The sequence below is a fragment of the Laetiporus sulphureus genome, assembly GCF_001632365.1.
Source record: "Laetiporus sulphureus 93-53 unplaced genomic scaffold LAESUscaffold_14, whole genome shotgun sequence".
Classification (NCBI taxonomy): Eukaryota; Fungi; Basidiomycota; class Agaricomycetes; order Polyporales; family Laetiporaceae; genus Laetiporus; species Laetiporus sulphureus.
The window spans coordinates 167,524-191,867 of NW_024468523.1; the positions used below are offsets into that span (position 1 = coordinate 167,524).

General features: G+C 54.1%; 9 protein-coding genes across 9 annotated transcripts; 6 read left to right on the plus strand and 3 right to left on the minus strand.

Moving 5' to 3' along the window:
* The first annotated feature begins 2 nt into the window (after window positions 1-2).
* LAESUDRAFT_677413 (uncharacterized protein) lies at window positions 3-3,488 on the plus strand. The gene is made up of 5 exons (XM_040905656.1): window positions 3-658; window positions 755-947; window positions 1,031-1,590; window positions 1,649-2,327; window positions 2,389-3,488. Exons 1-5 carry the CDS (start codon window positions 412-414, stop codon window positions 3,083-3,085), a joined length of 2,376 nt encoding a protein of 791 aa, XP_040765367.1. The 5' UTR covers window positions 3-411; the 3' UTR covers window positions 3,086-3,488.
* A 259-nt stretch (window positions 3,489-3,747) lies between these two features.
* On the plus strand, window positions 3,748-5,551 carry LAESUDRAFT_724596 (L domain-like protein). The gene is made up of 9 exons (XM_040908647.1): window positions 3,748-3,899; window positions 3,950-4,088; window positions 4,138-4,352; window positions 4,413-4,581; window positions 4,638-4,712; window positions 4,766-4,912; window positions 4,971-5,057; window positions 5,111-5,280; window positions 5,339-5,551. The coding sequence occupies exons 1-9, from the start codon at window positions 3,811-3,813 to the stop codon at window positions 5,355-5,357; spliced, it is 1,110 nt and encodes a 369-aa protein (XP_040765368.1). The 5' UTR covers window positions 3,748-3,810; the 3' UTR covers window positions 5,358-5,551.
* Window positions 5,552-5,718: 167 nt separating this feature from the next.
* LAESUDRAFT_651046 (uncharacterized protein) lies at window positions 5,719-7,184 on the plus strand (the record flags this gene model as incomplete). The annotated part of the gene is made up of 5 exons (XM_040904278.1): window positions 5,719-5,874; window positions 5,932-6,129; window positions 6,183-6,272; window positions 6,332-6,476; window positions 6,583-7,184. The coding sequence occupies 5 exons, from the start codon at window positions 5,719-5,721 to the stop codon at window positions 7,182-7,184; spliced, it is 1,191 nt and encodes a 396-aa protein (XP_040765369.1).
* LAESUDRAFT_724598 (Metallo-hydrolase/oxidoreductase) lies at window positions 6,785-8,818 on the minus strand. Its single transcript, XM_040908648.1, has 2 exons — window positions 7,944-8,818; window positions 6,785-7,877 (listed from the first exon to the last, which is right to left on the minus strand). Exons 1-2 carry the CDS (start codon window positions 8,422-8,424, stop codon window positions 7,264-7,266), a joined length of 1,095 nt encoding a protein of 364 aa, XP_040765370.1. The 5' UTR covers window positions 8,425-8,818; the 3' UTR covers window positions 6,785-7,263.
* A 942-nt stretch (window positions 8,819-9,760) lies between these two features.
* LAESUDRAFT_724600 (thiamine pyrophosphokinase) lies at window positions 9,761-11,354 on the minus strand. Its single transcript, XM_040908649.1, has 6 exons — window positions 11,083-11,354; window positions 10,952-11,024; window positions 10,531-10,626; window positions 10,304-10,465; window positions 10,137-10,248; window positions 9,761-10,081 (listed from the first exon to the last, which is right to left on the minus strand). Exons 1-6 carry the CDS (start codon window positions 11,316-11,318, stop codon window positions 9,948-9,950), a joined length of 813 nt encoding a protein of 270 aa, XP_040765371.1. The 5' UTR covers window positions 11,319-11,354; the 3' UTR covers window positions 9,761-9,947.
* A 173-nt stretch (window positions 11,355-11,527) lies between these two features.
* LAESUDRAFT_650981 (uncharacterized protein) lies at window positions 11,528-13,445 on the plus strand (the record flags this gene model as incomplete). Its single annotated transcript, XM_040904273.1, has 6 exons — window positions 11,528-11,572; window positions 11,633-11,644; window positions 11,691-11,741; window positions 11,795-11,854; window positions 11,926-12,569; window positions 12,620-13,445. 6 exons carry the CDS (start codon window positions 11,528-11,530, stop codon window positions 13,443-13,445), a joined length of 1,638 nt encoding a protein of 545 aa, XP_040765372.1.
* Window positions 13,446-13,915: 470 nt separating this feature from the next.
* On the minus strand, window positions 13,916-17,461 carry LAESUDRAFT_758220 (uncharacterized protein; the record flags this gene model as incomplete). The annotated part of the gene is made up of 2 exons (XM_040912425.1): window positions 13,916-16,765; window positions 16,823-17,461. The coding sequence occupies 2 exons, from the start codon at window positions 17,459-17,461 to the stop codon at window positions 13,916-13,918; spliced, it is 3,489 nt and encodes a 1,162-aa protein (XP_040765373.1).
* A 177-nt stretch (window positions 17,462-17,638) lies between these two features.
* LAESUDRAFT_650763 (Erg28-like protein) lies at window positions 17,639-18,276 on the plus strand (the record flags this gene model as incomplete). Its single annotated transcript, XM_040904261.1, has 4 exons — window positions 17,639-17,777; window positions 17,840-17,930; window positions 18,006-18,124; window positions 18,224-18,276. The coding sequence occupies 4 exons, from the start codon at window positions 17,639-17,641 to the stop codon at window positions 18,274-18,276; spliced, it is 402 nt and encodes a 133-aa protein (XP_040765374.1).
* A 2,610-nt stretch (window positions 18,277-20,886) lies between these two features.
* LAESUDRAFT_724604 (uncharacterized protein) lies at window positions 20,887-23,865 on the plus strand. The gene is made up of 4 exons (XM_040908650.1): window positions 20,887-21,743; window positions 21,813-21,958; window positions 22,027-23,355; window positions 23,424-23,865. Exons 1-4 carry the CDS (start codon window positions 21,086-21,088, stop codon window positions 23,496-23,498), a joined length of 2,208 nt encoding a protein of 735 aa, XP_040765375.1. The 5' UTR covers window positions 20,887-21,085; the 3' UTR covers window positions 23,499-23,865.
* Window positions 23,866-24,344: the final 479 nt, after the last annotated feature.

Here is a 24,344-nt window from a genome sequence, read left to right on the forward strand (position 1 = left end):
AAGCGGAGGCGTGGCTGCACGCGGAGGCCGCGGACAAGGCCCGAAATTAAATGGAAAAACGTGACCGGGTCCGCACCAGCTGCGTACGCTGGCAGCGACGGTGCGGGGGAGGTGGACGACGGCGGAGAGAGCGACGGGGACGAGGAGATAGAGTTTGCTGTGATCGACCTTATAAGCGATGTGGTGCGGTCCGATGACCTGGAGTTGATTCGTGTTGACTGCCTCGCAAAGAGTGCCACAGTGGCCGGTGCCCCTGTGTGTCTCCTCCTCGACGTTGCCCTCAGCGCCTTCGTCCTTCGTTCCTTTCGTCCGCTCACCATCTCCGCGTGCGCGCTCTCTACCCTAGCTCCTCGCTTAACCTCCCCGCCCGTTCTATACTACTTTCTGCCTATTCCTATCCTACCTCGTGCCATGAACTTTGTTGCGTCGTCTCAACGAGCCTTTGAACCGCATCCTCATTCAGAGTTGACTCAGTTGCCCCCGATCCACGCTCCCGACTCCCGAATCGCCATGCACCACGCCACCACCTTTGACGACGTGCCCATCCTTCCTCCCCTCGCGTCGCCGTCGTCGGTCGCGTCCAACGCGCCCCCGTCCTCCGCGCAGACGGTTGATCGTGCCAGCGCACCGCCCTCAAATATGCCCCAGACTCGCTGTTGTATGTATCTTTCCGCCCAGCTCGGACGATCGCCCTCGATCGCTCCTATGATTGTTCCGCGCCATCCCCTGGCCCATGCTGACTTTGGCACTACAGACTGGAGCCTTCTCACCCCCGACCTCCATTTCCTGTACCTCGACCCCGTCCTCACAGATCACCTTCACGAACAGGCGGATGAGCTCCTGGGCAAGTCCCTCCTCGAATTCGTTCATCCAGACGAACAGGCGTCTGCCAAGCTCGACCTTGGAAGCGTGTTGGAGAGTCGTACCCTGCACGGCAGCGTCACCCGGTACGTATGCACATGCCTCTCGCATGCGGTCGCTTCGTGTCAGCAGGCGCGCTCATTCACCTCGTTGACGTAATCTTATATAGAGTGCGTTACTCCAGGCTCTCGCGTATCCGCGAGCAGCTCGGGTATAAAGGGTCCATGGAGGACTGTCGAGTCATCGACAAAGTATCTGTCGACGATAATTACATGGCGGTTGACATCGTCATCAACTGGGCGTCGGATGGGTTAGTGCTATGCTTTATCCATGCGGCCGTCGACATGACGGACCGCGACAACGATGAACACGACAAAACGGGGTGGTCTAATTGGTGTGGTACACCGCTTATGAGCATGGACCAAGTACAGCTTTTGTATCAACGGCTCCTCTCTGCCGTGCCGCAGCCACTCTCAATGTCGCGGGTCTTCCAAATACTGCTTAATCAGCCGGAACGTTCCCTCTGGATGAGCTGGCCTCCTGAGCAGCAGGATCACGGTGGACCTACCTCCAAGGACTTTGCAAGACTTGCCCAGGACGTTAAAATAAGCGACGCCGTCTCAAGTGTGGACGCAAAGACTAGTTGTACAAGACGGTACAAAGCGCAGCAGATCATGCACTTCGGAGTGGACAACAGCAAAGAAGTCGAAAGTATATTCATCCCTCACGGTGAGTACTCTATATGCGCCTGCTTCTCTTCAGTTCCCCTGATCGACGCCGAGCTCAGGGTCCATAATATTCGCTTGCCATAAAGTCCACGCTAGTACTCGACCGTTGAATCCGAATAACGCAGCAACGGCGTCAGGCCACCACTACCCATCTCAGGGCGCTCAGCCGTACTACGACCAGGGGCATCATTCGTACAGCCTGCCGCCCGTACCTGCGCCATCGTCTCACTACAACGGCTTCGCTGTTCCGCCTCATCATGTGCCTTCGCACTATCCCCCAAGTAATTGGTCTCACCCGCCCGGCAGCCCGAACTCGGCTCACTACAATTGGAACTCTCACAACGGTTCTTTGGCCTCAGTCCCATCGGTCAGCAGCGTTCGATCCTCTTCCTATTCAGCAACTCCTCAACAACACCAGTGGCCGTCACAACCGCCCTCCTATTTGGACACAAATTCTGCAACGGCGCAGTTCCCTGGGTCTGCCCCACCTTCAGGCTCGCCCTACCCTCCACCTGCTGCTGTAAATGAAGACACGCCGCCTTCGCCTGGAAGTGACTACGTGCCTCCCTCGAGGGTGGTACACAGACGTGGCTCGAACAACACCCGGGACCAGTATGGGAGCGGAGGCCGGAGCGCGGGCAACCCACCTGTGGGCATCTCACGGTGCTCGAGCTGCAAGGTGACGCATAGCCCCGAATGGAGGAAGGGGCCCAGTGGTAAAAAGGATCTATGCAATGCGTATGTAGCAATCCCGTCTACCGCCTGTCGGTACCAATACTGACATTATCTCGCGTCGCAGGTGCGGTCTCCGCTATGCGCGGTCCCGTGCCAAGAAGGAAGGTGCGCCTGCCGCGCAACAGACACGCCGGCGCAAGGACAGGGTGTTCAGCGCCATACAGAAAGATCACTCCCCCTCGGGTTCACCCGTCCCCGCGGGATATTCTAACGCCCGTCACGGTGGGTACTACGATGATGGATCGTTCGCTACCTCGTCATCGAACGGGTCGCCAGCGGCGAGCGAGATGTACGCGCCCCACGCTCCACCTCCACAAGGGCATCATGGCTTCCACAACGGCATGTCGCCCTCGCCCTCGCCACCGAATGGGGCGGTGCCGTACATCCCGTACGCTCACCATTCTCATCACCACCAAAATGCGCATGCCGATGGACGGCAGCACTACGGCGGACAGCCGCAGGGAATGCCTTTCTACGCGGGACCGCCGCCGCCGCCGCCGTCGGCACACCCTGCCGGGACGCATGTGCACGGCCATCCTACTGGCACGCCGCACATGGAGCAGGGTGCTGTATACTCTACAGCGCATGCAGACTCGCCGGTATCACCTGTTGCGGAGTCGCCGGCGAGTGCGGGCTTGTCGACTTCGTCCTTTGAACGTGAGAGGCGCACCCGAGATCATGACAGAAATGACTCACAGCCCAGCCCAGGGTCCGCAGATGCACATCACGCGTCGAATAGGTCGAGCTATGGCCAGGAGTAAAAGTGGGTCGGTCTGGCGTCTCGCCTTCATTGACGGTGATCGTCGCCGTTCAAGGTCTTATCGTCTCGACTTTCTATCGCAGCTAAAGACTATGTAATTCGTTCTTCGTCCTTCGGAGAAGGGTCATTCGTCTATTCTACTTTAACGGCTCGCTTCTTATTCCACTATCCACTATCCCATAAGCATATGTCTTCCTTTCGAAGATATATATTTATCGTATTCTCTCCCTGTTCGCGTTCTACACTATTCTGAACCACTGTGCGATGCACGTCACTCGCCCAGCGTATGGGGTTTCGTAACATCGCCTGCAGAGTGTTCGCTATGTACTGTATCATAAGCCATTGTTATAGACACTCGTTTTCGCCAGTAATCCCATTGGGTCGTCGAAGTTATTGGCTAGATCGCAATATTGCGCGATTAGCAGGTTTTACGGCATGAGTACAAGCTCCGGTGGCGTCAATGACTATGCGCCCATCAGAGGCTCAGTGGGACAGCGGGCACCGAAAAGATGTGCTGTAGGATTGATATGAAGATACGTTCGTTAACTGGGGGCCTCCAGAGAAAAGAGGTAACCTCCCATAAGCATGAGCGCCACCATAAGTCGAGATCGTGTGCCGAGATGACCCGGCGCCTATTAACGGAGTGTTTCCCAGCCACTTACCGGTAAACATCGCCTTTGCAACTTCTGACTTCTACTTTGAATCTGATCTACGCCACACACGCTCATGGCAGAACCTTGCTCAAATGCCACAGCGACGTCCAAACCTGCCGCTGCAGAACCTCCCCTTGACGCTGCCAATGTGAAACCGCCGCAGTGCGTTTGATCCTGCTGACGAGTGCGACCAATCCTTGACGTGCTTTTAGAAAAAAGTCTGCGCGAATGGCGACTGTATCGAACACTCCTGCGCCCGATGGGGATACTAGCGGGGAGGAGGATCCTGAGGAGGAGGAACCGTCAGTGGAGGATGCGGAGATTCTTGAGGATCTGCCAGATGAGACGGAGGTAAGTCGACGCTTATTCGCTTCCGCTGATCGCTACATGCAACTGTCAGGAAATCGAGCTTGTGCATTCCCGTTTGAACTCCATCTCCAACCTCGGCTTGCCTCGGTTCGGTCCATACCTTCGGAAGCTCTGTCTGCGACAGAACTACATCTCCTTCCTGGACCCGGAAGTCCTGCAGACGCTGGAAGTACTGGAAGAGCTGGACCTGTACGACAACAAAGTCAAGCACATAGACGGAGCGCTGGACAAGCTTAGCAAGCTCTCGTGAGTAGCTGTCCTCTTGTCATTGTGTCAGCTGGTCTGTGTTCATGCCTCGCGGACTAGTGTGTTGGATCTGTCGTTCAATCTCCTGAAGCACGTACCAGAAGCGCTTGAACAATTGACGTCCCTCAGGACGGTGTACTTTGTGCAGAACAGGATCTCGCATATCACAGGACTGCACAGTCTAGGATCGACGTTGAGGAGTCTTGAGCTTGGGGGTAATCGATTGCGTGTACGTGTTCTTGAACACGTCTGGTATTTGTCTCATCACCGATTGCAATTCGTCAGAGAATTGAGAACTTGGATGCACTTGTGAACCTCGAAGAGCTATGGCTGGGAAAGAACAAGATCGCAAAGCTTGAGGTATGCTGCAATATCGTTTATTGACAGAAAATATCTCACAATCAACTCTGTAGAACTTGGGCAGCCTAAAACGACTCAAGGTCTTGTCTATACAATCAAATCGTATAACGAAGCTCGAGGGTTTGGAAAACCTCGAGAGCTTGGAAGAGTTGTATCTCAGCCATAATGGTATCGAGCGACTAGAGGGGCTTGAACACAATGTTAGTCCTGCCCGCCTGTGTCTTTGTTATTCTCATTCACCCACCACTCGCAACGTAGCACAAACTCCGAACACTGGACATCGGCAACAACTTCGTGAAAGTCCTCGAGAATGTATCTCATCTCAGCACTCTAGAAGAGCTATGGGTGAGTCTCAATCACACAGCAAGACATTTAGTTTCATCGACATCTTGATGTAGTTCAACGATAATCAAATCAGTACTCTCGACCACGTGGAGCCACAACTCCAGCACATATCGTCCCTCGAAACAGTGTATTTGGAAGGCAACCCAGTGCAGAAATCAGAAGGGGCAAACTATCGCCGAAAGGTAATGCTCGCACTTCCGCAAATAAAGCAACTGGATGCAACGTAAGTATATTCTCTCCACCCGGAATTCCCTGTGCTCATCGCTTGCGCTCCTCCGCAGATACGTGAAGCAATTCTAATGAACGAGCAACTCGGCTAGCCCGAGCGGTGACGACAATGTAATCCAGTTGACATTCCATCTCGCGAATCTGTCGAAATACCCCCGAACGATCGTTAGATGAGATTTCGTTCGGACTCGATCGAGACCCCGTGCTTGTATACTAGTTCGATCGTGTAGAAAATGCATGATCATCCTTAGTCTGATCAGCAATCGGTTCAAGCCAGATCATCCTCGACGGATCAAATTTAGCTGGCATGGTCATCCCGAGCTCGGGCACGCCTCGGGCAGCCACTCAGAAGGGCTGTTGTTTGCGCTTGTTGTCCAAAGGCCTCAACCCCATTACATCGCCACGTGCGGTTGCCTCCAACCCTCCGACTATCATGGCGCCTAAGAATAAGGCTAAGGCGGCCGGTGTTAGCGCTAGCTCCTTCTTTGATCTGAAGGCTGAACTTTTGAAAAAAGAAGAAGAGTTTGCGAAGAACAAGGCAGCGGGCAAGCCTACAACACTCGTTGGTGGCGTAAAGCGGGCAGACAAGGTAATATCTAGCTTTGGTTCTGAGTGATTGTATCTGACGTGTTCGTGCCTCGTATAGAAACCGACAATATGGGCTCGACAGAATCAAGGCGTAAAAGCTCGTGCGGCGCGCGATATCGAGCTGGAGGAGATCAGCAAACCAACGATCGACTCCGCACTTGCCGCCTTGGAGCGAAAAGCGCAAATATACGAGAAACTGAGGAAGGGAAGGAGCGGAGGAATTTCAGAGAAGCAATATGAATCGTTATTGGTCGATGTATGCATGCATCTGTTCCTATCTCGGTTCCTGCTGACTGTACGTAACTGCAGTTTGACTCAAAGGCAATGGATGCGTACGAATCGGACAGCGATGATGTAGACGAGTCATTAACAGTGCCGAGGCGTCCAGCTGAGGAAGAGGTGAGTGCCAAAATTGCTCAATAGACATTGCGCTCCCTCATCTGAATCATTTATTGTAGGATGATCCGATCATCGAGTACGAAGACGAGTTTGGTCGAATACGGAGTGGTCGTCGCTCGGAGGTTCCACGGCATCTTCTTCCTCAAATGGAAACTACGAAGCAAGGGGAGGATATTGAGTACGTTCACTGCCTAATCTTTCGATGTGTATGCCAGCTAACCTACTCCATTATTCAGTTCTGACGTAATCTGTGAGCATGGTCTTCCGTCATGAGCCATACGGATACATGATCGCTTACTCTCCATCACAGATAATCCGGTGAACTACTTTCCTGTCTACGAACCCTCTGCAGAGCGCGTCGCCGCCATCGAAGCCGAGTACGCGGAGGAGAATAACCCGCTCAACGTGCACTACGATGCCGCCCAGGAAGTGCGCGCCAAGGGCGCCGGGTTCTACCAGTTCTCTGGCGACGAGGAGACTCGCAAAAGGCAGATGGAAGAACTGCGTCGGGCGCGCGAGGAGACGGAGAAGACGCGTGAAGAGATTGGCGCGGCGGACGTTCGGCCTGGGGAGATGGACGGCATGCGGGCGCCCGGAGAGGAAGGTTCTGGGCCGATCAAGAGTCGGGCGATGGAGAAGAGGAAGAGAGAACTGGAGGAAAGAAGAAAGATGGTGGATGCAAAGAGAAGGAAGCTTGCCGGCACCCGAACGTCTGCGCCTGCGGAGGGTGCAAGTCCCGGACCAGTTCCAGCGATACCGTCACCTGCACCGATGAGCCCCTTCGCTGCTCTAGAAGCCAAATCGAGTAGCAAGGGGAAACAGAAGGCGGAAGTGAAGGAAACACCGATGAACGCTGCAGACGCCTTTCTGGCGCAACTCGAACAGGAAGTCCTGAAGAATGCACGACCGTGAGGTTCATCTGGTCCATAAGATTTTACCGCATATATCGCCAGCATCTCATACTATTACAGTCTCACAGCTCGTACATGGACTACATCGTCTCAATGGAATCTCTCGCCTCCTCGACGAGACGCAATGGACATCGCAGGCTATACCGTCTTGATGCCTGAACGTACTCCACGTAGTCTAAACCCCTTCTTTTCGCTCGCTTCCGTATCGGCTCTTTCCCCAAGAGGACGTCCATCATAAATGCCTTCGCCGTACGCAACACCTCTAGAGCAGGTCTCATCGCTGACCTATGACCGCAATTGATCAACACCGCTTCTGGTGTATGCGAAGCAATAACCACTGTGATGAGCGCGTCCACGGTATCTAGCCACGCTCGGATGTCTCCCTCGTTCGGGAAGATGATGGGCTCCCATTCATATAATGTGTCACCGACATAGAGCATTTGCTCATCCGCATCCCAGAGCGCTAGTTCATCGGGCGTGTGGCCCGGCGTGTGTAGAAGGACAATGCCGAGGGGAACTCCGGAGGCTGACAGGAGTGGCCGGTTGTGGGGAATTAGAGCGGACTGAAAGGATGGTGTGCGGATATTCAGGTCCGCGCAGAGGGAGTGTACGGGGAGGCTTTCGCGCGAAATAAAAGATGGCGAGTGGGATGATTGGAGAATTGGAGAGTCATGGGTGAACTGTTCAACGCCCACTAAAATTGGATCGGGTGACTGTTGTGAGTACTGCGTTATTTTGAGACCGTCGTTATGTGACCTACGGATGTGATCGTAATGGCAGTGGCTCAACGCGACGACATATTGCATTTTTCCGCCCTCGTTCAGCGGCTTGCCGCCGTTGTCCTCCACCCCTACCGTCTCCATGAACTCGCGCAAACTCGTAACCTCAACTTTTCGGTCGTTCGAAGCGCCGCCGCAGCCTGTGTCCAGCACGAGAATGGTGTTCGCCTCCGGGACAAGTTTGGCGTAGATGTACGGGTGCTCCGAGTAGATGTCGTTTACCTGAACTATGAGGAAGGTGGTCCCCGTAAGTCGGTATGCCTTGAACGCGCTGCGTCGCTGTCTCGCCGGCACCACAGCTGCGAGGATTGGTGCAGCTTCGAGCTGCTCGAGATCGGTATTCCAGCTACCCTGTCGAGCATTCTGCCGGGACGACGCGCTTGAGGGCAAGTTCCACACCACCAGAACCGCCACCCCGATGATCCAGACGAAGAATTCCGCAAGTGTCAACCACTCTCGCATCGCGGTATTTCAGAGCGTATGAGATGCAGACGAGACAAGTGTGGAGGCGAGGAGACCGTGTCCTACATTCGGCGTTATGAGGAGTGAAGAAGCCAAGGCAGCCGCCAAGGAGGGCACGTTTGTTGATGCCATGCATGTGCTACTTATAGCGACGAGAAAGTGAGGAGCGTGATTGCCTCCTAGGCGCGAGGCAATGCTGCAGGCTATAATTGAACATGGTGATTCGCTAACTCGCCCGCCGTCTCGATACTATGGAAGCTGATGGTTGAACGTTGAGCGGTTGCCGACATGGACTGCATCGCCCGCCGCAGCTCACACTGTGCGGTCGTTCCATTCTCATGAGCGTTTCGCAGTTGAAACACAATCATCACGTTGAGCATGTCCGGGTGGGAGTGATTGGCGGAAAATAGGATGGGAGAAGCAGAGTCGTCTCTCACGGTCGCTCACACGAACGTGATCGAGGCCGTCATAGGTGTCAGCGAGTTCCTGCGGCCAAGTCTCTTGAGTTTCTTGGGTCGATATAATCAGGGCCACTCCTGAATACATTATATGCATTAATCTTGGCCAACACTGGAAGCCACAGCATAAACTGACTCAGACCTTGGCTTCGGCTTTGTAGTATGCACGTTCGTCCTTAAAGCTATCCAGAGTCGGATAGCGGGCAGATGACAGCTACCTCCCCTCCGAACGCTTTAGTGAGAGCCCCTTGTGCGCACGTTTGCCCCTCAAACTCTCAAAGTTATTCACCGCACACCGGGCAGATAACAGCAACCTCCTCCGAGTCCTCCCCTAAGGAGTTAGGGTTATCTCATCCACCATCTCCTAATTTGCCATCCAACTACTCTTTGCGAGTATCTCACCAAGCCAGGTGGCGTTCGGTGAAGCACAGATAGCGGAAATCTGGGCTGGCCCTTTGGACTTTGGATGAGGTGGGCGTGGATTGGGACCAGCGGCTCTGTTACGAGCCCCGTGGCCGTCGCTGAGGCGCCTGCCAAGTAGAGCACTCGGGCCACTGGCAACAGATGCAGATCCGGAGGATGTGACAGGCATATTCGCAATAGCACAACCCCTCAGGCCTCAGGCCTCAACGCTGGTCGTGGTGGTTTGTACCCGTGAAAGACGCCGATCACCGCGGCGAGCTAGCCTGCATTGGTAGGAACTGCCTTTATCTCCGATGATGCGATGTGAGCGCAAGCGCGAATGCAGGTTGTTTGACAGTCAGGGAAGTGTACGGACGAACTGAATGATAATCTTGCCTCAGCACCAGCTGGCCTATCCATCTCCGCACCCATGTGCAACTAGATCGTAAACACAATAATATCAATAGCTTAGATGACCCTCTGCTAGAAGCCTGCTACATTGCATCGCTAGCTGATGACAGCTACTGCGTAATTCATTTAAATGTGACCACCCCATGATTGAATCCTTCACCCCGATTTCCAAGTGCGATCCCTCTTTGACCGCGAAGACAGTCATGTCACAGCATCTATAAAATACAAATACATTAAGAAATCCCAATGAGGCTATTGCAGCCCTGACTGCCGAAGCTCGACAGTCCACCAGATCGGCCGAGTCGTCTTGATCCAGACGGTGCTCTCCTCTGGAACAAGGTGATTTGATGTCGACACGAGGCCGTCGAATGACGATACGCGGTCCGCTGCTCCGCCCACAATTGTCGGTACATTACGGCGCACAAACGGCGGAAAACATACTGAGATTCCAGCGGAGGCCTGTGGTGGAAAGAACCGTCGAGTCGACTCCGACGGGTAGCAAACCACAGGTTGGACCGACGAGCTGGTGATTGATTGCTATACGGTGCTCTCCCTTCACATCATAGCCAGTGAGACGCGACAATCTACAAGGGAGAGTGAGGACCCACAGATGTATCCGCACCCTCGCCGTTCAACACCCAGGCCACGTTATCATCGGTTACCGCGAAAATACGCATCGGACTATTCCGTAGCTTGTATAGAAGCGAGAGGGTGTGGATTGTCTGGTCTAGCCTTCCTGAAAGGCCGCCTAGAACGATCAGGTCGGATTTCTGTGCGCCAATGAGCGAATCAGCTACAATGGTCCGGCCTAAGTTACAAAGTATTGAGACGATACCTCATGAACGCTTCCTTTATGCTTCTCTGCGCAAGCATAAATACATTTCATCAGGTCGGTTGAATCCTGGTCGTCGTCTTGCACGATCGGGACATTCTGCAATAGCTTATGTCAGAACCCAAGTGGTAGACGCAACTTTGCCGGACATCGTGCAATTATTGTGGAGGTGACATTTCATGCAAAGACAAGTCATCCTACAGCTTATCAGAGTCAAATAGACAGATTACGATGCTCAGAGCATCTCGTCACCCAGAGAACGCAACGATTTCTGACGTGCCCGCCGTCCGACCAACGGCGGTCATCCAGATGAAGGATCTTGGTATTAGCCCCAGTGTATGGAAGGTAGGCCCTATCCATTGATCATGAAGCCACCATTGCGCCAAAGCGGCCGTTAGGGGCAAGCGTTAGCAAAGGCCCTTACATGAGATGCGTAGTACTCCCGCACATCATCTCGCAAGGAGTCGAGATCACCCTTGATCAAGTCAGGGAGATATCTGCCCGGAGCACCTGAATCGCATGATACATGGACGATACTGCTTGCTCGACACTCACAAGCTTCGTGCATCCCAGCCTAGGCGCTCTGACACAGACGCTTGGTTTTTAAGAACATCATGCAGGCGGTTCGCGCCGCCATCTGCACAGCACCGCCAAGTGGATGCTTTCCAAAGTCGGCTAAGCAAAGGCACGGAAAATGGCTGGTTGAGAATAATCAAGGAGTATTGTCGGTCGAGAGAAGGAGAGAATGAAGGCTCAAGAAAAGGGAGTGACCAGTTCGTCGGCGGCGCCATCGTCTAGTCGCAAAGCTCGAGGACGCTGGTAAGATCAGAGAGCCAATGCCCGATGGCCGACGCGACTAGTGCGCTTCATTACGCCCACGTGCTCTGCACGTGATGGTGTACGTATATGGACGCGTGAGGGACGCGCGCTTTAGGCGGGTGGCTGCGCTATTCAAGCCTTTGTCTTTGACCACTGTCATCGCTGTCTTGCGGACGACAAGATGGACAGGTTGCATGACCACTACCAGGCATACTCATGGCATCAGGTGAGTGCCAGAACCCACTCAATCCCCTGCATATCTGAAGGAACATCGTCTGTACGGCAGTCTCACGATCAGGTCAGTGGTCCCTACGCAGCTTGTCGCCTTGACTGAACATGCGTAGGCGACTGTATTGCTATTAGTGCCGTACGAGACACTGGAGGACGACGTGTTGGTGAGATTCATCCATTCGGCCCGAAACTACGGCCGTAACAAAACGTGCCTTAGGTCATGATTGAGCGGAATCACCTGGTGGCGGGAGTGCGTGGACAGCCACCGATTGTTAAGGTGAGTCCAGGCCCTTCTAGCGCTTCCCAGAGCACAGGTGCCTCGACACAGTGACTGAATTGCTACGCCAGGGTCGTCTGTATGGCAATGTGGACACGGCGAATTCCATGTGGCAACTCGAGCCTCGTGCATCTCGCTCTCGCTCAGGACTCCCGATACGCGACCGCACAACATCAACAACATCAACTGCATCCACGCAGTCTTCGTATGCTGTCCTATCTGATCCCGAGATTTCTAGTAGCTTTGCTGCCTCACTTGACGGTGGCTTCCCATCCGACGTTGAAGAGCCGAGCCTTTCATCCCCTGCGCTTTCATCGCCAATCTCGTCCTCCGTAGATGAGCAAGCGAGCTACACGTTCATGAGCCACCCGCAGCGGTCACATATCATCGAGTCGCTCCCGTCATCCCCGCCACTCATCCTGCCTCCATTTAGCGTCGCCTCATCGTACTCCTCTGTCGACTCGTTACGTGCTGCCTCGGGGCGCTTGCTCACTTTGCATCTTGAGAAGGCAGAATCCGTCATGTGGCCCTCTTTGGTTGTCGGGCCTGTGCCTGAGAGCCTCTCACCGTCTCCGCTGAGTGTCTACCCGTGGGCATCTTCGTCCGCATTGACAATCGAGAACATCTATAACATGGATCCAACGAGCCTTGTCCTGATGGCACTAGACCTGTATCACATCAGGGAGGCGTTCCAGGACGCGTTCGAATACTTCGTGTAAGCCTTCTCAGTCGTCTTGGCTCTTTGAAATCACTCATAATTCACAGGAGGGCATGGCATCAGGCGCACGTGCCCTTGGCTACCATCCGCCTGGCGACGCATTATCTCCCAATGCACTCCGCCATTCCAATACCCGAGCCTTTGCCTGCGCCTATCTCTGAAGACGGTTCTGAACCGCCGACAGAGCCGAGCACACCCACACCTCTTGCTCCCGACCCAATTCCTGGCACATTAGCGTATTACGTCAATCGCATAGGCGGCACACAAGGACTCGCCCAATTGTACCTTTCCGCAGGCGTGTTGCACCTCGAGGGAGCTGCCACGCAATTGCTGTCCTCGACATACATGGGCCTGTCATCTCTTCGCGCACCCTTAGTCGTTAGCGGAACTAGCGGCCATGGACATGGCAGCCCCGGCCACAGCATAGGTAGTACAGAAGCCTGGAGACATGACAGGGAGTGCGCGAGGCAGTACTTCGAGCGCGCACGCGCCCTGGTGCCTGTCCTAGATGTGCCCCTGCTCCCACCTGAGAACGACTCGGACCCGGGTTCCGGAGCGGAAAATGGCGATCGTAAGAGCGTAGGTTCAAACCGCGGCTCAATCCCGGTATCACAGCGCAGAAGGGCGAAGCATTCTTCCGCTTCGAAAGTTTCTTCTATAGAGCTGGGCTGGCCGCCTGAGCAGTCTCGTCGGAGGCGAAAGAAGGAGTCCGGCGACTTGTCTAGCTCGTTCATGGAGAACTACCGGTCAGACGCAGACGATGACGATCGGACATGGTATCTGTATCTACCTGGGCTGGTTGGTGCCGGCACTGCATTGTTGGTTGTTGGTTTTCTGTCTTTTTCATCTTGGAGAAGAACACAGGGAAATTAATTTATGTGCCGTAGGGCTGCAAGTATTAAGCGCTTCTGAGCCCTGTCATTATGATCCCACTCTCCCTTGTTGTTTAGTCTCCGTTTCATTCCAGATTGTCTCGCTACTGTATCTATATGCGCATATTTACAAGAACGGAATCTTACTCCAAAAGAACCTGGACAAACCAAGTGCAAGCGATGAATGAATACCATCAGTATAGGGTAACTAGCGAGTTGCATGTGGTATACATGGCAAAGGAGTGTGAGTAGTCGGTGGTATATGTGGAAGGGTATGTAGCATATACGAGAAGTGTCAAGCCTAAGCAAGCCCAGCCGCAAGCAGGACGCTCAACACGCATAGGCCGGTAATGGCGTGGTCGCTGAGCCGGATTTGATACAAGATGCGGTTGTGAATAGACGCGATCGTGATGTCAACAAACCAGAAAGCAAAAGGGACGACGATGAAGGATAACCTAGATAGCAAGTAGATCAACTTCTGGAACTCGACATGTTAGAGGTAATGCGCCTGATGGTGTCTCGCTCGGCCTCCAGGTGCCTAACGAGCATGCCATCAAACATCTGGATGGACTCGCGCTGGAAGCATTTTGACCTGTCCTCTGCGGCACCAGCCGTCGCAGGCCTCCTTCTCGAAATACGACGAGCCACGGAACCATGCATGGCACTGCCGGAGCTATGACTATGTCCTGCAGCCGTCTCCTTGAAGGGCAGCGTAGGGTCGTCCTTGAGCAACGCTTTCTTCTTCGAGAAGTAGCTCGAGCGACGCGGCCGCTTTGGCACGTTCACAATCGGTTTCTTCCTATCAGCACCGCTGATGCCAATGGAAGAAGATGCTATATGGGGAGATGAGTAGTTGCCCAAACGCGTTAGGGACACTCCTGGGCTGATAGTCCAGTTAGGGTCAGCTCGTCCGCGAGCGCCAAAAAACATGTGGGCAGGTTCAGGAGACGCTTCTTCGTCCTCGCTCTCGTCGAACGCGCCAAACTCGGACATTGCATCCTCAATGTGATCGAAGAACGCGGTTGGCGATGCCGGCGCCGGCGCCGAGTGTATGGAAGGAGTGGGAGCTTCGGTCGGAATAAGGAGCGACAGTCCGGAGGAGCGACCTCGCCGTTCCGATAGAGGCGCCATAGGTGTGTGAAAGTCGAGGGAATTTGTAGAAGGATTCAAGGAAGAATCAACTCCTACGCAGAAGGTTGACTCTGCGATAAAAGGGCGACCGGGATCGGTGGAGGCACGAGAGGACAGTGATGGGCGGCCAACAGGCCCGGGTAAAGGTGATTGGGGCGGAGGTGACGCAATCGGGTCCGTCAAAGACGGAATACGTGAAGTCGGTGAGACTACATAATGTCCAGGATCAGAAACAGCTGTAGGTAATGAGGGCAGCGCTGATGATCCAGAAACAGCAGGAAGGTAGCTCCTTCGGGACAACACTGACACAGGCCGATAACTGCCAAATATCGCATCATGGAATGCAGACACCGTGGGAGAGGGTTGTGAGTACTCAGACAGGGACATGGACGGTCGATTGTCAGTCATGACCGACAGCGACACAGACGGCCTGAGCTTCTCATGCTGCTCACCATCGGAATCTTCTGCGGTTGCATATGACAGCTCATCAGACTGACGAGAGCCGCTTACCATGCTTTGATAGGAAGAGATGGACGGTGAAGTGCGCAGGTTGTGCTCCTCTGAGGACGGGGACAACTGTGCTGGCGCCGCAGGAGGCGGGCTGAGCGAGAAGATGGCCCTGCCAGCACCTGAACTAACGTCATGCGCATCAGTGAGGCCCGCAAAGGACAGCGATTTCCGCAGAGCCTGTGCTGATGGCGGAGACAGTCCTGACGACCCCTCAACGTTGACCCCTTGCGCCGCGGAGTCCGAAGGGCCCTGCCGCGATGATGAGAACTGCGGATTGCTCATTTGCCTCCTTGGAGCGGGAGACAGCGCATGGCCGTGAGTAGGAGAAGCTGCTCGACTGAGTGGCGTATGCAACGGTGTAGCATCCGAAATGGGCGTAGTCAAGAACATGGCAAGACTATTACTAGTCATAGGTGGGTAAAATGACTGAGTAAGAATAGTTGGACTTTGCTGCTCGTCTGCGTTGTTGCTAACCCGGATGTCCTCCAGTATCCTCTGACCAACCCTGTGTTCGGCAGTAGTATGAGAATCGTCAGACGGGCGGGATTCCGGTGAGGTAGGTGTGCTCGCCGATGGAGGCGTTGGAGATGGAGAGGACGACCCATTGGTCGACGTCGTCGCACGCGAGCTCGTAGCAGAGCTGCTAAACGAGTGAGTAACAGCCTCATGAAGGAGAGCTTTGCGCCAGGTGTCATCAGAACTTAGGGACCATATGCCCGGACTGCCAGGAGGTAGCCGCTCCGCGAGCAACGCAGCGCCAATGGAGTCCCTCACACCCAGTCCTTGCAGATTGGAAGCTTGAACCGCAAATGGATAGCTCGATGACGGCGGTGGTAAGTCTACGGCGTCAGTAGGGTCGATGACATCTACCTGTTGATTTCTCCGGGTCGACATGAGTTGACTCCTCTTTTTACGGACAGCCGCCTTTGTTTTGAGGTCTCGCTCAGCCTCCTTTGCAGCTGTCGCAAGATCTTCCATCGTCTCTCGCACTACCACTACCCGGACCATATTTGGAGGTGGGGCACGGATGGGAGTCTGGGGTGCCGAGCGCACTTCAGGACGCGGCAAGTAACCAGAGGCAGTTGTGGAGTCCGAAGTCGTTCGTAGAACTGGTCCTCCAGGATTCCCGGCTGTCAGAGGGGATAAAGCCGGCGTAGTCTTCAACTTCGGCTTCCCAATTCGGAAGAAATCTAGAATATTGAGATTGGAGGACTTGGGCGACACCTTTTTTGAGCCTGGTGAACCGGGAGATGCTAGGTATGACGGAGTGGGCTTTGCGTGAGCAGGTGGCAGAAAGTAGCTGTTATTCATGAGTAAGCGAAGACGATATGAGACATCGTCTGCATCGAACTCCGTTTTCTCTGGAGAGACGATCTCCAGTGAGAAGGCATGTTGGTCATCCTGGTGGCTGTCGAGAGTGTACGGAAGGGAGGATTCGGTAGTAGTATGGCTGCCAGTGACTGTGGATGCAGGGTATGCTGAGGAAGACGTCGACGAGTTTTGTGACCATATCGAGTCCCTCACGGTCTGAGGATCGCTACGCTGTATCTGAACCTGAGGTACCTCGCTTTGCGCTAGAGCCGGTGTAATTGGGCTAGGTTGAGAGGAAGAATCTGACGATGTCGCAATTGTCCGAAATGCATGGCGAGGCAGACTTAATGTGCGAGATCGCGTTTTCATCTGCAAACCTCATGATGAACACAGATAGAAAAGTATCACAAGCTCTAGAATACATACCCCTCGACTAGAACTGCCCTCAGAACGTGCCTGCGTGTCCCACTCAAGTTCAATCCCACCAGCAGTCATGGCAGAATTACCATGTCCAGCGTCCGATGCCTCCTGAATGACCACAATCGGTCGTGGTCGCTCTGAGCCGGTAGTCCTTGGCCGACGTGGCAGGAGGGCTTGTTCCATTTCGACACCAGTGCGCGGCAGCTCGGGTTTCCATAACACCTCGCGCTCGTCACAGAGCGCTCGCGGTAATGGAGGTATTGCATCTTGGGCGGCGGGGGCGCTGACTGAATCGTCCCCGACGCGTTCGGCACCACTACCCGACGGCCCTAAACTTTTCCCCCGTTTTGCAAGGTTGAGCGTCCGTGTCTTCGTACGCGATCGACGTCGTAGCGACGTGCCCCCTGCACTCGAATTGCTGGCCACCGAGTCTGAACGAGCAGTGCGAGTTGGATCCTGGGGGCTGCTGGGGGCGACACCGACCGCCGTCGACATTCGGGCCGCGGACGTTGCATGCAACGAAGACGAGCCGGAGATGGTCGCAGACCGCAGACAGCGAGAACCTGGCCGTTCATAATCGTCGGGCAGGTCCCAGGGACACGCAGAATGAATTGTTCCCACGCGACCATAACAGGCACGGTCCATAACGCGTGGCGAAAAGACGCGACCGAGGACCGTCCAGTCGCGCAACCCGTTCATTTTTTTTCTGATACGTCCGGTTTTAACTTCGCCTTCGTCAGTTACCATGGCCTTTGTTGGATGTGGGTGCTCCGAGATCGCGTCTTTGCGGGTGTAAGGCGCACTGACCGATATACAGCTCTTATGGCACTGCTCCCACAAACGGACGGATGGCTTCCCAAGTGGCAGCTTTTCGTGGCGGCCATGGCAGTGTTCAACAGCGTCCAAAACTATGCTACGCTGAGGCTTACACGCCAGCTCTATAGCTCAGGGTCACACAACGGTGCGGGCTTCGTTACGTATATCATTTGTGCCTGGGGCCCTGGGCTGAGTCTTTGTCGGCAGTCACCGCTCTACAGGCCAGGACATTCGCCATTTGGACACTGACATCTGCCGCGATACGATTCTATGCCGCTTACTACATCAGTGACAAAAGGTCAGCATTGTTCCGCGTTTGCAAAGTCATCTTCCCGTTTCGCTGCTTCCATTCCCTTAATTTCGCTTTCTCCAGGGTATACGATCTAGCAATGTTCAGTTACCTCTTCGCGTTCGCACACTTTGCTTCCGAAATCCTGATCTTCCGGAGCGCGAAGATCAACAGTCCCGTTCTAAGCCCGGTGTTGGTTTCCAGTGAGTCATCGGTTCCACTCCACCTCGCACAATCGTTGACGTTCAGTCCGCCATATCTTCGCACCTCTCTCAATATGGTGTCATATCACGCATCGAAAGCCATCTCCCTTGTTTGGATGTTCTCACAGTATGACTACTACGTCAAGTATTGATGTGATTGGGGCCTTCGTCACCGCCGACCTGGGACAGTTCAATGGCTTGTTTCTTGGGATTGCAAGTTGTACGCTCACGACGGCATGCTTTACTGGCCTTGCAATCTGTAACATTTGGCGGGGACAATGCTACAATGGGCTGACGCTCAGGCCCAAGTTGCACGGGCTCATTAGTTTTGATCCGTGCATTCTCAACGTGAAGGCAACGCCACGGACACTAGTTGGCCTTCGCGATGCGTCTGCGGTTCCGTAAGGCCCGGGAACTAAAATGGATTGCTGGGCCATGAAGATCAAGCCTCCGCTCCTCGCTCTTCTCATCAAGGCATCTATTGAGAGGAAGGTACCCCATAATCACAGCGAGCAGTTCTAGAACAGCACATCGACGCTAGGGAGAGCTATAAATCCCGCAAAGATGCAAATACGATGTTGTGACACTCTGTTAGGCTGACTGCAGAAAACATTACACGACATGCGTGGGTTCGAGGAACGTGTCTCCGCCAGTCGCAATATGTTCGCTGCCGTGTGCGGGACGACGAGCGGGGAAACCGAGTGACTATTCTTACGCCACGGCAGACATGACGACCGCAATGCCATTTTCGGGCTTCCTCCACGGAGTTAGGGTACGTGTGCTCAGTTGCTTGTGAAGAAAGCTCATCGATGGGAAGCAGCTGGTAAAGCACGCCATCGTGCAGGTCGAAGTAGCAATTCTCTAGCACGACGAACTTCGTGTAGGGCTTCTCATCAAGGCAGAATGCGCCCAATCAACTGCGTTTCCTAGTATTTCCGAAGTACAAAACGCATGGGTGTACCTCATCAGTTGTCTGACCATGCGGACAACATCGTCCGCAGGCGCAGCGAGGGCCGAGCCCGGCACAACGGCAACCGTTTGACTGAAGGTAGAGATCGTCGCAGTTACAAACGGCCGTTCTCCTCCTTGGACATTAGGATGATGATCAGGAAGCAAGTGATCCGGCCGCGAAGACTCTGCGGTCAGAACATGGACAGTCGGCAGTAATCACGTCGCCGTTCCTCAGCGATGCCTAGCCTTTGCCAATAAATGATTCATTTAGTTTGTTCATTCAGTTTGTTGCAATATGATGGCGTGTCTTGCGTCACAAAGGAAGGCTTCGCTCCGGACACTCAATGGAGTATATACTCGTAAAGGTTATCATTTCCATCATCTGTCCTGCTTTTGTTCTGAGCAAGTCATCAGATACGACTAGAAGTGCAAAGACGTAAACCTTACGGAGCAGCACAACCCACGTTTGAAATCATCAACGTTCGAGGTTCTTCTAACGTTCAAATAGCTGTCTAATCCATTGAAGGCACGTTCACTAGAATATCCAGCTCACCTTTTGCATGCCCTTCGTCCCAGGTATGATGGAGGACTTGTGCGACGCACGAAACAAAGATAGAAGTGCCTTCGCTGCGACTGAGAAATCATTCAGCATATCAAGTTCAAACGTTGGGTCGATGATTTGCAAAAAGAACTCAGTGAGAAGGCATCTGAAGGCTCCGCCTCCGGGTCGAGAGGGCCTACGAACGTTCAAGTTTGAAGTCCGCTGTATGGTCTGAATGGAAACGACTGCATGGCCGCCCTAGGATCTGTTTTCGTCTCACAACCTGGACATTAAGCGCGCGCTCGCGATGATTTCGTCGCATTGTGCGATGGCGATGCGGAGGGCCTATGAGAGAAAGGTCAGGACCAGGTCGCACGTTCCTGAAGGAAGGCGCCTGACATGTAACAGATGTACTACACCGCATCGGCAGCATCAATTTCCAGACATCGGCCTTCTTCGCATACACGCGGCTGTAGGTCTCGTTCGCGTTCCGCCTATATGAAGTAGCAACGAGTCGTCAGGTGGTGAACGTCGCCTAGCTAGCCCGGTCAGGTGTATGTCGTAGCATCGTGGTCAAATGTCACGTTCGGCCGCTCAGTCTGGGGGCTCATTCAAACATGAAACTTTTGACTCGCGAAAACCAATCGGAGAAGGTCCGCCTCACGCGCTTCCCTGGTTTCGAGCATCGCTTTCTACGACCTGTTACGGCAGCGACGGAACGAGACCACCGGGTCGAGAACCACAACATATTGCGGATGGTCAGATGCACAGCGGTGGAATATATTTCAGCACTCTGGGGTTCTGATGTGACTGGTCCCGGGTTGATGTGGTCGAGCACAAGCCGGGTCTGCGTCATGGGTTACGTACCTGCAGCATCGTGGCTCAGGATGATGCAAGAGCACAAGTATGAGCTGCGCGTACTATTGGGATGCTCTCGCACGCAAAACTCGCATCTGCGAACGTTCGTGCTTGTGTTATATATATATATACTTCCATCTTGAAGTTACATTTCGAGGGTGCATGTGCACAGCGTGCAACGAAGTCTTCCCCGTCTTCATCTGAATGGAGCTCAGAGCCTGCATTTCTGGGGTCGATGCATACATGTGTCAACCACATTTGCAGATGTTGCTATAACGCCACAAGAGAAAAAACGCTTTTAGCAGGATAATACAGGAAGAGTCCGCCAGAAGTCAGTTAAAGTTAGCCGACGAGTAAGAAGAGTAAGCGAAGATCATGAGAGGCAGATCCGAGAGGTCGCCGCCACAAGCCACGCGCGCACGATCACGCCGGCGCCGATGTGCAAGTCAATAACAACACGCGCTTACATTCTCTGGTCACCGTCACGAGTTGACTCACCGTTGGTATAAAGCTCGTACGGATCATGCTGACCACTTCCCTGCCCACCGTTGCTGTCCGCTCGAAACCTCCCATACCATCCACCTCGCACTTTAACCTTGCAGACGTTGGCCATGTCCGGAACGACCCCAGGTTCCCGCTTAGGAGACATGTACCCTCCGGAGTTGCTCTCTACCATCTGTGCCCACGTATATGACGCTGGATCTTCACCCCCGGTTACGTCGCTCGACCCTCAGCTGCATTCCGAGGGCAGTGCACCGACCTCCTTACCATCCTCATATCCTCCAGCACATTGGGCCGAAGGTGTCTCGCGGCGGACGTTGGCCAATCTTTGTCTCGTGAACCGCGCGTGGTACGAGGCCGCCAAACCATGGCTCTGGCGTAAAGTAGAAATACGACTTCCGCGAAGCTGGCTGTCTTTAGTCGAAGAAATTGCCGGGGGTGATGACGAAGATGTCGAAGAAGAGCAGACGGCCTTTATGGTCGGTCAGACTATTCACAATGCTGAGAACGCTGTGTTGGCCACTCGGGATCTGCTTGGAGCGGTTCCCGACAAGGCCACCGCACTTCAGCTTCACGAGAAAGTACTCGAAAGACTGGGTGGCCCTGACGGCTCCATCCCTCCTGAGCTTCTCACCCCTCTCGCCAGTCGCGACCCGAGCCCGAGACGTCTGAGGCCCAAAAGTAAGAGTCCCGCCCGATGGAAAATGATGCGTTCCATAAGTGACGCGATCCGAAACGTCATGGAGCACGACAATCCAGGAATGTATGGTGCGTGAAAACACTGCATCGCCTAGAATTCCGACGGCTAAATTTGGCTACGATGTCGTGCTCATACAGTACCGCTACCGAACGTTCCACATGCCGGTCAATACGTGCGACACCTCGACTTCAATCATTTTCGAACCATCGGAATGAGGCGCTCTGTCGAGGAGGGTGTCAACAACCGATTTGTGACCGGTGACAGATTGGAGTCCGTCTTGAAGGTACGTGATCCGTCACATGTGAAGTCGACCACATGGAAAATCGTCCTGACGCGCAACCTGACACGCAGGAAATGCCCAACCTTGTGGCATTCGGCGCTACGGAATATATGGACGGCGCGCTCACGTTCCCGGTGCTCAAGGAACTGCTCTTAAGAGGATCCGCGTCACGAGGCCGGGGGCGCCCGTCGCGTGGTCGGGACCTTGTTGTCTTTGACCCGAACGATGCTGAAGACGAGGAGCGCGAACGACGGCGCGAGTGCAAGGAACTCGACGCTATAGACCTCACTGGATGTGTAAGCGCTGTTTTCGTCAACGCGCTCACTCAGTTCGTCGAAGATCATCTCATTGATCGCTCCACCTCCGACTCGGATGCCGAGGATGACACCAACGCGGAGCGCGGTAAGCCTCGCAGCCGAAATGCAATGCAGGAACCGCTGATATTTCCGGGACTGCAACGGCTCGGACTGCGTGGCGTCAAATCGGTGCAACCGCACATTTTGAACTCGTTCGTGCTGGCGTTTCCCTGCCTCACGCATTTGGACCTTTCCTGCACGCGCATCACGCCCGAGGTCCTCGCTGCATTGGGGACGTCACCCACCATCCGCCTGCAATCTTTGGCGCTCGAACGCTGCAATTGGCTGACCGGCGAGAGCATACGGGACTTTTTGATCAACGCTCCTGCCGCCAAGAACATCCGCGAGCTTACTCTTTACGGCGACTGGACTTTCCCCTCGCCCCTCTCCACTGATGATTTGGACGCTATCTTCTCTCGCGCGCCATGCTTCACGAGTGGCGAGCTCGTGTATCTCGATCTGTCCAGCGCCCCCGTGACGAAAGAGCACTTGCTCAACATGTGTGCATCCCAGCCGCACCTGCGCTCTCTGGGGCTCTCGTACATACGCAACCTCGAGCTCGACGTCATCGCCAAGTTCCTCAAGGAGAAGGCACCGAACGTCGAGGTGCTCACTCTGGTCACGTCGTCCCCCGAGCTTGGGTATGGCGCGCAGGTAGTCACGGCGCGTCAAGCACCTATGAACTTGCATGCGCATATCATCCGTCCTCTCTGCACTCCGCCGTTCTCGTTCAGCCTGACCGCGATTAAAAAGACCGCGCAGCCGCCGACGCGCCTCCGCGTGGTTGAGCTTGCGACGCCGTTGCTTGCGAGCCTAGGAGCGGGTGCGGACTCCTGGCGGGTCATCAAGAGCAAGGGAGGACGGGGCTGGTACGTTGACACGGGAAGCGGTTGGATGGCCGAGCTCCCTGCTTCCGGTGGCAAGGGTTGTGGTCTGAGGAGGAACTTACCTAGAGAGCATCCGTGGAGGGTTGCTTTGGAGCGTCTTGCGGACGCAAATGGTAACGTTAGCAGTGGAATTGGATGGCATGCACGGAAGATGGAGGTGGGTGTGGCGTTACTCTACTCAAGCTGTGCGGTGTATGCTCACATGTGTCGTCTTTACTCATGCAGGTACTGCAAGGACACGGCCTTCTCGGAAGAGAAGCCGGACTGTATGGCGCTGTGTCGTTTGCATATCAAGGCTGAACGGCAAGGCACTGCAATACGTTGCTGGGTTATCACCCTAACGCGGGTGGTCCCTCTTACGTGAGCCTTGTTTTCCTGATTTGTGTCCTATTGTGGGGAGAAAAATTGGGCTTCCCTTTGTTGTGGTTGTGAGCTTGTGCTTTCTAGGTCAATCTCGTGAAGTCTTTATCGGTCAGACAATGCTGGCGTGTACAATCAGTTTTTGTAATTGTCAATACGTGCTGTACAACAAGGAAGCCAGATGTAGAATAGTCTCCGAAGCAATATTTACTCGACTATGTCCGAAGTTATGCAAACATCCATGACATTCGTTGCACAGTGCCTCTTGTTCCAGGATGAGGCTATGCAGCAGATCCGATAGTGGCAGATTCGACGATAAGTACTAAAGGCATTTGTCAGTCGATATCTGATATGTGGAGGTTCGGAGTTATCATTCATGTGATCGATCAATCCGCTATGACCCACATCTTCGACGCAACCTTCGAGTTCAAACCAAACTCTCTCTGTCCCACAAGTCTGAGGATATCCAGATATCCTGATTCCTGATATCAATCGAGTGTCTGACAACGGATCACTGCATGACATTGGTACCTTGTTCTCACGCGGCGGCAATGCACATGGCATAGCATCACTCAGATAAGCGGGCCTCTGAGCACTGAGTGGCGCATTGCGTGTGACCACAGTGGCCGAAGATGTCTTGCTGTTGTAGGCTAGATCTGCTAGCACATTCACGGATCTTCCTGTGGTATCTCGACGCTTCTTATCACTCAATGGTGATCGTTTGAACGACAATCCGGATAGTTGTCGATCGATCATCTGTGTGGCCTTTCTGGTAGCCAGGATGCA